Source organism: Phymastichus coffea, unplaced genomic scaffold (genome assembly GCF_024137745.1).
Source record: "Phymastichus coffea isolate CEN01 unplaced genomic scaffold, Cenicafe_Pcof_1.1 PCOF00124, whole genome shotgun sequence".
NCBI lineage: Eukaryota > Metazoa > Arthropoda > Insecta > Hymenoptera > Eulophidae > Phymastichus > Phymastichus coffea.
In genome coordinates this window covers 1-11,558 of record NW_026706935.1, presented here as the reverse complement: position 1 = coordinate 11,558, position 11,558 = coordinate 1, and the positions used below count along the sequence as shown (strand labels likewise).

At 41.9% G+C, this 11,558-nt stretch overlaps 1 protein-coding gene across 2 annotated transcripts; it reads left to right on the top strand.

Annotated features, from left to right (window-relative positions):
- Positions 1–264: 264 nt before the first annotated feature.
- Positions 265–3,704, top strand: LOC131671329 (eukaryotic translation initiation factor 2 subunit 2-like). 2 transcript variants are annotated; one of them, XM_058947681.1, is made up of 7 exons: positions 265–704; positions 1,402–1,647; positions 1,802–1,956; positions 2,042–2,073; positions 2,395–2,582; positions 2,655–2,939; positions 3,031–3,704. In XM_058947681.1, exons 1-7 carry the CDS (start codon positions 672–674, stop codon positions 3,073–3,075), a joined length of 984 nt encoding a protein of 327 aa, XP_058803664.1. In that variant the 5' UTR covers positions 265–671; the 3' UTR covers positions 3,076–3,704. The 2 variants fall into 2 exon arrangements, with proteins under 2 accessions (XP_058803664.1, XP_058803665.1); XM_058947682.1 differs by lacking the exon at positions 2,042–2,073 and having other exon boundaries at positions 270–704; positions 1,802–1,955; positions 3,031–3,701.
- Positions 3,705–11,558: the final 7,854 nt, after the last annotated feature.

Below are 11,558 nucleotides of genomic sequence, written 5' to 3'. Positions count from 1 at the left end.
CAGCTCAAGATGACTTGAAGCTCGTCAATAAAGACGATAGAAAAATTGGCGCGCAAAATTTGCGATCGATCACCGGTATGCACGCGAACGATGTCCTAAAGAAAAACAACGAGGCTAGCCACAAGCTTCGTCATATGACAACCAAACGCACTCGCTGGAACATGTCTTTTATTATGCGCAGCACTCCGCCGTTATGGATTCGCTCTCACCAGTCTTGACCGGAACAGTGACTCGCCCGCCCATTCTTTTTTCATTTCTTGATGCACAAAAACTCTCAAATCGCTGACAAGCTACTTAATAACAGTAGAATATAACTCAATGATAATAAAACTACTTTCCCTCTCCTTCTAATACTCCCTCAGTTGGAGTTTGCTTTTTAGTGGATGTGAAGGGTTGTCAAGACAGAATTCCAAAAACAGAACCAATCCGATTACCCAAACACAAGCCAAAGAATCAACCAAGGCTATGTCGATGTTGAACAGAGCCAAGTCAAATCACGCGCCAAAGCTCAACTCATGATAAAGGCCACATTGGTGCCATCTGGAACGTAAGAAGCCTACCACCACCTGGCTGACATTTGACCGAGTGACGTGATCTGGCTCCGCATGACAATATACTGATAGTAACAGTGGTTATTAGTGTTTTAGATCATTTCGATCGCGTATTGATGAATGAATATTAGCAAAATGACGGAAGATGAGTCGGTGAGTGGTAGTAATTGTTTTATTTTCCGCCTCAAATTTAGACAACACCTATTTGGCAGCTTGTAAACATGGACACGATAAGCACGACACCATGTGTACATATACACGTGTATGCTTAATCGCCCTTGCAACGATTGCTTTCTAAAAAAAAGAATGAGCTCTGTACTTTCGCAAACTTTCCCAATCTTCTACTTGCCTCGCACGTCTGCAATAACAAAAATTCGAGCGTTTTGAAAACCCAACCTCTAAACATTACGACCTTCCACATACGGAGCGAGCAACCGGGTTATATTATTTTCTCTTTCGAACACGCCCACGCTGCGCCAATGCTTGCAAATCATTTCTAACTTTCTATTACACAGTTATATTTTGTTCGTGACAGGATGCTTAATTTTTCTCTGTAATGTATGCCAGTTCTTGATTTATTCTATTTGATTTCTCAAGTTTTGAGTTGATGCTTCAATCTGATAGTCTGGAACAATGTTATATGATTTTGAAGTAAAATATTTGACTTTTAGTAATAACTTATAAAAATAATTCTTAAAATAATATTGAAATTGTGGAAGTTGTTTAATTTTTATTACATAGTTATTTATAATTTCATAATAATACATAATTCAAGTTACATTTTTTTATATGGGAAATCTATTTTATTAATCTTTTGACAAAGTGTTACATTGAATTGTCCCATTTTCAGATGTTTGATCCTAAATTGATAAAAAAGAAAAAAAAGAAGAGTGGGTTTGATTTAGATGCAGCTATTGCAGAAGGCAGTCATACTACAAATGAAACTGCAGACAATGATAAGGAAAACATAGAAGTTGATGCAACTCCTGCTGATGATGATGAAGCTTTAGATTTAGAAAATTTTGGAAAAAAGAAGAAAAAGAAGAAAAAGTTCATTTTAGAAGAACTTGATGCAGTCCTTCCTGATAAAATTCTAGTACGTAATAAGAACGATTCCTTTTTCGAAAACTTCAAAAACTGTCATGATAAATCTATTAAATTTAAACAAACACAAATAATTTATTCTAATAATTATTAGATAATAATAATTATTATTATTATTCGTAATAATAATCCATCTAAATCATTAGGAAGTAACAGAGTCACAGACTGAAGAACCACAAGTTGAAGACTTAAACTTAACTCTTGACTTTACAATGGGACTAAAAAAGAAAAAGAAAAAAAAAAAGGATCTTGATGAGCTGATGTCAGAAGAAAGGAAGGAAACTGAAGCGAATGAAAATGGTAACTACCTATATAATTATATATGGACTTTTAATCATAAAATGCGAGCGCCTAAATGCTGACTATTCGCGTCATCTGTTAACATGCTGCACTGAGTCTCAAAGAAGTGTAGTTTATGGTAAGAAAACAAAGAACAGAAAGATATATTATGCATTTGCACATTGAAAAATTAGTACATTATGAGTATTATCAATTTATTAAGTTTCTTATCTTAATAATGCACGTAGTTTTTTGTCTTTGTTACAAAATTCAAAAGTAGATATCAAATATAATTTTGTAATAATACTTGTAGTAATTTGCATCTTTGGACAGAATATCAGTAAATAAAAAATTAGCTTAGTGTACAAAAATTATTGGTATATGTTTAGATTAGATTGATGTTTTCTTTATTTACGTTTATCTCAGAATAATACATTAACGAATGATTACTGTTCCACAGAGGAATCTAGTCAGTGGGTTGGCTCTGATAGAGATTATACATATGATGAACTACTTGACAGAGTATTTAATATCATGAAGGAGAAGAATCCTGATATGGTTGCTGGCAAAAAACAAAAGTTTGTGATGAGACCTCCTCAAGTCGTTCGAATCGGAACCAAAAAGACTTCTTTCTCCAACTTTACCGAGGTAATATTTCCCTTTTTACCATTTGTCGATATATCATTTTACAAAATCTTCACTTATTTCTTTTCCCTATAGATTTGCAAAACGCTTCACAGACAACCGAAACATTTGCTTGACTTCTTACTGGCCGAGTTGGGTACAAGTGGTTCCGTAGACGGTAACAGTCAGCTCATCATCAAGGGTAGATTTCAACAAAAACAGATTGAGAACGTCCTGAGAAGATATATCAAGGAGTATGTTACGTGTCATACATGTCGCTCTCCCGATACTATTTTGCAGAAGGACACAAGGTTGTTCTTCCTACAATGTGAAACATGTAGGTCAAGATGTTCTGTCGCCAGTATTAAATCTGGTTTCCAGGTTGGTATCGTTTCGCACACGTTTATTATAACTGCTTTATACTAAAACAATTATAATTGAAGTCAACGTTGTTATTTCTTTTCCTTTTCAGGCAGTCACAAGCAAACGTGCTGCAATTCGGGCCAAAACTGCCTAAGGATATGTTACAACTAGTACATACATTATTTTGCTTTATTTATTTAACAAAAAGACAAGAAAGTGATTTTAAGAAGCAAAAGAAAATTGCGGTTCCAATTTATACATTCATGATCAAAGACGATTTCGATCGCTGCGTTGTTCATAATTTTTTTAATTGCATAGTGTAACTGTGACTTAACTTATAGATAACTGAAAGACACGAAGAAAATTATATTAAGTTTTCGAGATGCTTTTATAGTGTTTAATCATTTATCAATGAAAAAAAGTAAAAAGACAGTAATGAAAACGATCGCGAATTAATGAAAGTGTTCCTTTAAGTGCTCGTCTAAGTGATACATGTAAAAATATATGTATATAGTGACGTGTAAACGAATGAATGCGTGCACCTGTGGCAGCGTGGAAAAGTATTTAAAATATTGTATAAATGAGAAACGGTAAAACGTCAACATTGTTATGATCTAAATGCAAAACGCAATTTAAAACTCATCTCAGGACACACATGGACTCATTAACTGATTGAAAATATTCTTGTAGGTAATTTATTTATGTATATTACAATCTATATAAATTAAGATTACGCGATCAATCTGCTAGCCTTATTTCTTGTTGATTATTGTTCTTTGCCCATCGGTCAGTTACTTAAATTATTTTTCATTGTCATTAGCTGCATGAACATTGAAGTTTTCAATTAAAAAATTTCAATCCTCAAATTTTATTACTTGACTTATTGAACATTTATATTCAACTTAAAGATTTGGACATAATTAAAGCAAGTAATCTCAAGTCATTTATCTTACAATGCATACATTGTCAGAGAAAATGTGAAATTTGGTCAAAACAAGTGATTTACGTGAAACGCAAGTATCGAGTCACGTCTCCATCGAAGCTATTTTTACAAACGTGGAACCGCACACAAAAACCACGCACTCAATTTGACGTTCAATGATGATCACCTAAACCTAATTAATTCGATGCGACTCGGCGAAGATCATCGTCCAATGTATTTGCTGTGCCTAGCGTGTTAAATTTCTATAAATAAGCCGTGCGCGTTGATCGCTGATTGAGTTTGAGGTCGGGAGAGTGTTGCGAACCGCGGCTGCGTGCGATATCCAGCCCCCCCCCCCCCGTTTCGCCACGCGTACACGCGAGTTGGCCACTGGCCTGTAAGCATCGATGTTTTTCGAGTAATCGAGTGGAAACTCAACCCTAGTTCCCTACTGTCCCTTGCGACTCGCCGGAGGCTAACGCCCCTTTTACGTCCAGCGCACCAGGATACAAACCGACCTTTACTTGCTCGCGAGCCAGCGGCGCCTCGATGACGCGCGCGACTCCTCAATAGCTTTGTTTATTCCCTTTTATTCTCTTCACACCCACAGTTACATGCGCCTTCAAGGATTTATTCCGTTTCGTTGAATTTTCACATATAAGAATGATTTATTGTCGCGTATGACGCCTTGATTTGGACGCTGAGTTTAGTGGATTGCGAAGAAACTAATTTGTCATCGGTTTAATTTTGGAAATGGATTCGACGACACTTATGTGCCCGATATAGCCGAGCTTATTTTTTCGAACAAGCACGTCGTTGTTTTTCCTTTCCTGTTACTTAACGTTAACGTGACAAGAGCTAATGTTTACTTCTGCTTATTATCACGGATTTATCAGATAATTAATATTCCGTTAATCGATATCGACTATCGCAACTGCGATAAAAGTTTAGACGATTACTAACGAATAATATATTCGTTGTCGTTTTATTTCTCATTGCTTCGTGAAAAGATAAGCTTTTGGTGCTACGTTCGGAGAAATTATTAAAATATTGTTGATAGCGTCGAAAGGAAGAAGTAAAACCGAAAATTGTGTGAAACGATAGACATCGTGCAAACTTCGCTCTAAGCGAGCGTACAGGGTCGATGCGACGCCGAGGGTGAAAATCGTACATCCGCTCGTGTGAACTGTGCGCGCGCGGAGGGTTGCAAAGGCTTCGCTTTTTTTTTTTTTCTTTTCTCGAAAAACGAGAATCCACTCACAGCTTGGCTTCATAAGCGAGATATTCCTATTTTTTTTCTCTCACGCGAGTGATTTGAATCGTCGTCGGTTGTTCGAATAAACGTTTGGGCATTGGCAAAAAAAATGTTATTGGTGCCCGGTCGGGGTTGGGCAGTCTTTTACGAGTTTCGATGGACTTTAATCGCTGAACAATTTACAGACGCGTTAGCTCTGTTTTCCGAGCGAGCTTTGTTTCGCTTAAAATTTGCGGAGTAATCTTTGATAATCGAATAATAACATTTCCTCGCGACGTCCAACATTTACCGAACACCCGTCTCCTGGATAATGGCTTACAAACACGTATCAAATATTTATGACATTTAAAATGCTTCCTGTCGACCCGCTCCCAGTTCTACAATCCTGCTCAAAGGGAATGTGTCTGGCTGTGGCGCAAACGCCGGAGGGAATTTCAAGTACAGTTAAATTTGACAGTCGTCATTAAGTAATACCACGCGCATGGGATGAACACTGGACGGTAATTAATATCGGTTCAGGTGCAGCGTTCACCAGAGCGGAATCCTGATAAAATGCCTGTCGAGAACCATTTCGCTCCTATTGCGCGGCATTCTTACGACGACGTTCCTCTTTTTAGCGAGCCCCGCATTTCCCTTCAAAGGATTAAGAAGCTCGAATTAGAGGTCGTCGGGGTACAGTATCGACGAGCGAATTACGAGCGCTGCCGAGACGCACGCGCAGAAGAGTCCTGCCTCCCACCCCCGCCCGTTAGTGTGCGTATCTCTCGCAAAAAGTCACGCATGCGCATTGGCGAGAGACGCCGCCATCTGGCAAGCCGAGTACTCGCGAGCCGAAGCGCACTCGAGCGATTTTCAGCGGGCCGGTGGCGGCTCGGCTGCACGCGCTCGTTCACGAAAATCAGCTGCATTGATTTTCAGCCGTGCGCAAGCGTGCCTAATCGGAGCTCGTGTTTCTTTTCTCCGTTATTTCCTTTTCTGCCGGACGATGCGACGACGCCGCCCGACTTAGCCGCGCGGAGGACGCCTCGAGTTCCGTACATTCGATAATCCTGCGCCTTCGCCGTCCGAGCTTCCTACCCCGATATCGATGTGTATTTCGGGCACGGCTGCGGCGGATTTCTAAAAATATGTTCAAGTTTCGCAACTCGCCGTCGCGGCGTAATGAAAATCGAAGGGGGCATAAAAGTTGCGTGCGCGCTGCGATGTAAAATATGAGTGTTTTTTTTTTTTTTTTGCAAGTCTCTGTTAAAAGCCCATGGAACAAAGAGCAACGTTGTACAATGGACTGAAATGGCATAAAAAAAATGAGGGAGGTCGGGGGGACCTGCCAAGCTAACGAGTCTGTCGACGTTTGATTGATAAAACATTTTTTTTTCCAAATTCTTTTGTACGATGAAAAATAAAAAAAGAAACGTACGAAATATATACAATGCTTACGTGAGTCATAAGCACGTGTCAGCGCGAAAAGTGCCGCGTAGTTGTGAGGAAGAAATAAAAATGTTCGTGCTGCTTAGCGGGAGAAAATGGTCATTAGAGTAAACACGAGAGAGAAAGAGAGATGGACGGCAAAGAGCGGCGAAAAAAATAAGCGTATCGCACGAGGGAAGAGAGAGGCGTGCACGTTTAAAGTTTTAAAGGTCAGCATGGTAATTGCGCGAGATGAGCCAAAGTGCACACGAGCAAACCAGTATTCTCCGCTCTTCTGGCATGTATATTTTTTGGTTTTAACATTGGCGAGGCTGGTTATCGGGAAACTCGAACGTCGACGATCGATTGCTTGATTATATCGTAAATACATATAGTAGCGTACGGCGCATAAAAAACGTTTTATCGAAACACTATTATGACGTCGAAAGTTCATTTTTTTTATATACGCACTACTATGAATTATTTATCGCGCCAGGTAAAAGACCTATTTCGATAAATCATTGAGACTAAGCGGAAAATCTAAAGTGGAATTCATTATGCAATTTTCACTCATGTCCACGGATACTGCAATTTTGTTGACGCGCGTGTCCGGCATTTCTCTCTCGTGCAAATAGCCGTTTCTGTCTCTTGATTTGATTTTCGTTCGCCAGCGATTGCATTTAAAAATAATAGCTTCGCGTTTGCAAAGATCTTCTAGAATGCGAGCTGTAATCGCGCGCGCGTACAAAAACACATCGCCGCGAGAGAAAGTTTGCTTATCTGATTTGGCTCTTGTGCCTAAAAATAATGTACTGCGAGTGCATTAGTTTGTTGCGCGACTTTAGAATGCGCGGATTTAAGTGGATACTATAACAAATTGCCACCTCGGGGAAGAGAAAAAAACACCATTGTACTGAAATAGCGTACAATTCATCTCAAATATCGCGCTTCTCCCGGATTGTTCACGTGACAACCGATGCGGGATGAGCTTCGCGATCCTTAAAAATATCGACAAAGAATTACGAAATTCCCGATACGTATTTGAATTGCCGAAATTATCCCAGCCGAACGATCGCTGGAGGAACGCAAAGATCGGCGCGCGTCGACGACTATTCCAGTGACGAGCGTACGACAAATGGCTGGTAAACAGAACTTTTCGACGAAATGAAAAAGAGAAAGACGACCGCTAATCCTCGGCACTTCTGTCTCCGTGATTTCCGCGCTTTCTAAAGCCGCCGCGGAAATAACTCCTCTCTGGGCGCGCGACCGATAATGCGCCGACGGAAGCCGTTCGCGGAAACTTTTTCATCGCCGGCGATGTATTGGCGATTTCCGAAAGGCCTGCGAGTACGCGCCACCGCACGCGCGCTGCTTCTGAGGCCTGCAACGCACCTTCGACCTCAATTACATTCAATTCTGACTTTGATGACCTCCTATCATCTTCCCTCCACTTAGTCTCTCTCTCTCTCTCTCTCTCTCTCTCTCTCTGTCTATCTCTCTCCTACCGATGATAATACCTCTGCTTCCCATAAAACCAACGCCCCTTAATAAATATATACATTTTTCTGTTCGAGCGACATCCGCTCGGCGAATCAGCGACTTGTCCGTCGGTTCTCCGCCGCGCGTTCCAATTTTCGACGAGCGACGAAGATGGAAGAGCGCGGCAGCGTCGCGCAAGGGGGGGAGCGTCAAACGCCCCACGGTCGCGGTCGCGGGCCCCGCTGATACGAGCCGCCGCGACTAAAAGTTTCGCGCTCGGCGAGTCCAATTAGCGCGCGCTCGGAAGGCGTCGAGGTACGGCCGCGAGCCTGCGCGTCGTGTGCCCGCGATCGACCGAACGACAGGCGGCGCGCGGGGCCCAGAAGTACACTCGATAATCGTCATAGCGCGCGCTCAGTAAATAAGCGCGCACCCGTCATCTCTGCGCCGAAAGAGAAAGAGAGAGAGAGAGAGAGAGAGAAAAGGAGAAAGCCTCTTTTTAGAAAAAAGTAAGAAAAAAAATCTGCGCAGTTAGCCGCGCGCCTGGAGATCTTTGTGCTGCGCAGTAGTCGAGCGAATGAAGTATACATGCAGACGCTGAGCGTGTCGAAGCTGTACGTGGGTGTTGTCTTGCGCGCGCTCGGTAGTTTCGGCAGCACGAAGGAAGCAACTCTCATAAATCAGCGATAGTACGTGCAGCCGAGGTCGGATTGGCGAGCGATGTAGGCGTTGTGCGCCAGCAGTGCAGCGTTTTTCCCGATGGAAAGTATCCTTGCTCCTCCCCCCCCCCCCCCCCCCCACCACCACCACTCCTTTTCCTTTATAAAATTTACGAAAAGCATTGCGCGTGCGATTCGATAAATGCAGCGGCTCGTTGGATTTGTTTGAACAGAGCGCAACCACGGGTTTTTCCACGCTCGATAAGGTGAAAAATCGTAATTTATCTCCCCGGCTCCGGAAAAATCAGACGAAAGTGGACCTAGAACGCTTTGACTTATCTCCGCTAGCGACGAAAAACTGGAAGTATACTTTTCTTCTCCGTATTTCCCTCTCCCTCTAAGAAGCATGATTTTAAGAGTCCTGGAGGCCAGAGTTTAGGAGAAAAAAAAAGGAAACCTCCGTGTAAGGTAGAGAGAGAGATAGAGAGATCCGACAAAAGAAAAAGCGAAATATCTATACGTGTTTGCTCCGCCGTTTCCCTCTCCTCCCGTCCTTTATACGCCAGCTCTTTTTCTCTCTCCGTCTCGCAGCAGCAGCTGTTCGCCCAGCTGAGAGACTGCGCGTAAACACTACAGCCTCGTTCCCCCACCAAAGTTTCTCTCTCTCTGGTTCTCGCTCGTGGAACGGGTAACGCGACCGTCAGCTTTCCGCTGGAGATATAGCGCCGAGTCGTAGAGCTTCAGCCCGATCGCTCGGTCTCCTCGCGAGCGTCTCCGCGCAACGATCTCTCGATATTTACGGCGGGATCGATTCGGCCACGACAAAATCAATCTGCTGTCGGAAGCGGCGCACGAGAACGACAGGTTGCGCACCGAGCAGAGGCTCCCACGCAGGCCTTTCCATTTTTCTTTTCTCCGAACGACTTTCCGGCTCGCACGTTCGTTCCCGTTTGACAGATGCAGTCCAGACGCCAACGCTGCCCAGATTATCTAAACAAGCCTCAACGCTCATCAACGTTCGACCTTCGACGACTTTCCCTCTCGAGCGCATTCGCTGCTCTCATCTCTCTCTCTCTCTCTCTCTCTCTCTCTCTCTCAACTTCGCAATATCCATCAGCAAATGTCTCACAGGAGATATACCAATCGAATAATTTATTCTTAGGCGTGTATTCCCGATGAAAATGTTGCCTGCGTAGCTCGTGCTTCTTTCACTCGAACGACGCGGTTTTTGAGGAAGCGTCATTTTTACATTTTTTTTACGTATCTCTTTTCACTTCCGAATTATACGCGACGATGTTGCCAGGGAACTCGCGACCAAACACGCACACATTATATCTCATCCGCGGGAAAAGAACGCTTTTATTTTCGAATGGAAAAAAACAGTTGGTTTTTCATTTCTTTCGGAGCCGATTGGGACGAACAAAAAGAGAAAAAAAAAAAAAACAAAACCAAGAGAGTATTTTGCTACAACGTAAAAAGACCGTTTTGAAACGTACATATTCGCGACCGGATTTATTTTATTTGATATTGAAATAAAGCCGAGAGAAAGAGAGACAGAATTGAATAGCTCGTATGCGTCATCGCGCTTTGATTCAGCGTGCTCGAATAAGTTAACCAACAATACGGATGATATTCGTATCCAATACATTTTTTTCAATTCATTGCGCTGAAACAAAAAGAGGAAAACGTACTCTGGATTTTCCGCAGCCGACATATTTAATTCGTCGGGCTCGCTTTGAACCGAACCATTAATTAACGTAACTTCTACTGCGACGCTCGCAATCCATAAACACAATGGACGCCCGAGCCTCGCAACTAATTATCAAATGCCATCGCGCGCGGACGCAGCGGCAAAGAACGAAGTGCGCGCAGAGTGAACGAAGGAATAAATAAAGCACGATTCCGCTAATCCGCGCGCGGCAGCAGCAGCAGCAGCAGCAGCTACCACGGGTATATGCAAACCAGCCGTGTACATCGAAAACGTTAAAAGGAGAGCACGAAAATCTTGATCCGCTTACGTGCTCGTTCGAATTACCTCGTGGGGAAATGACTTTTTTTTCATGCTTCCGAAAAGTTTTAAATAAATATTGGCTCGGGGAGAAGAGGAGCTAGAGAGTTAGGTCGCAATTAAATTTGATTATGAATGCCACTCGGTGCTGATTTACGGCATATGCAGTGGAAAGTTGTTTTCTCTGAACGGGATTTTTTCTCTTTTAATATCGTTCGGAAATCGATAACTTCATGTACGCAAGAGCGTTTGAATGGAAAAAAATTAGAAGAGCTTTTCAATCTGCAATATCTATTATTAAAGAAATTTAAAGGATTATAAAAGAAATACACAAATGGAATGCTGCTTTACGCACGTGTCGAGTATGTATAACAAACTCCGAAAGCTCACGTATCAAGGCCGATTATGTTGATACGGGATTTTCAGATCAGGAACTGGATATAAGTGCATTTGAGATGATAAACCACCTTCGATATATCATCTTTGGCTTTATTTAATTTACTCACTTCGCTAATTGAATTTTCATGCAAGTGAAAATTTAGCGTTCTAATTTAATTAAAAAAAAAAACGTTATTTTCCTCGATTGATCATCAAATATTCGCTTCCTGAGCGTATAGTCAGGCGTCAAAGCAAAGATATACTTGGCAGAGTACATATATAGGTGAATTGAAAATGGAGTCGTTGGGAGCTTCGTGAAAAATAAATATTTAAAGTAAATTCTAAAATTTTCCAATACTTTGGTCGCGACTTTTCATGAAAAGCTAAACTAAAAAACACTCATTAATCGCCCTACGATTTCTCATCTTTAACAAGAAAGAAGACGAACACAAACCATGACGTGAATGACATCAGCCACGAAAAAGAAAAATAACGCAGCTCGAAAATCTACGCATTCGAATGTGACCCA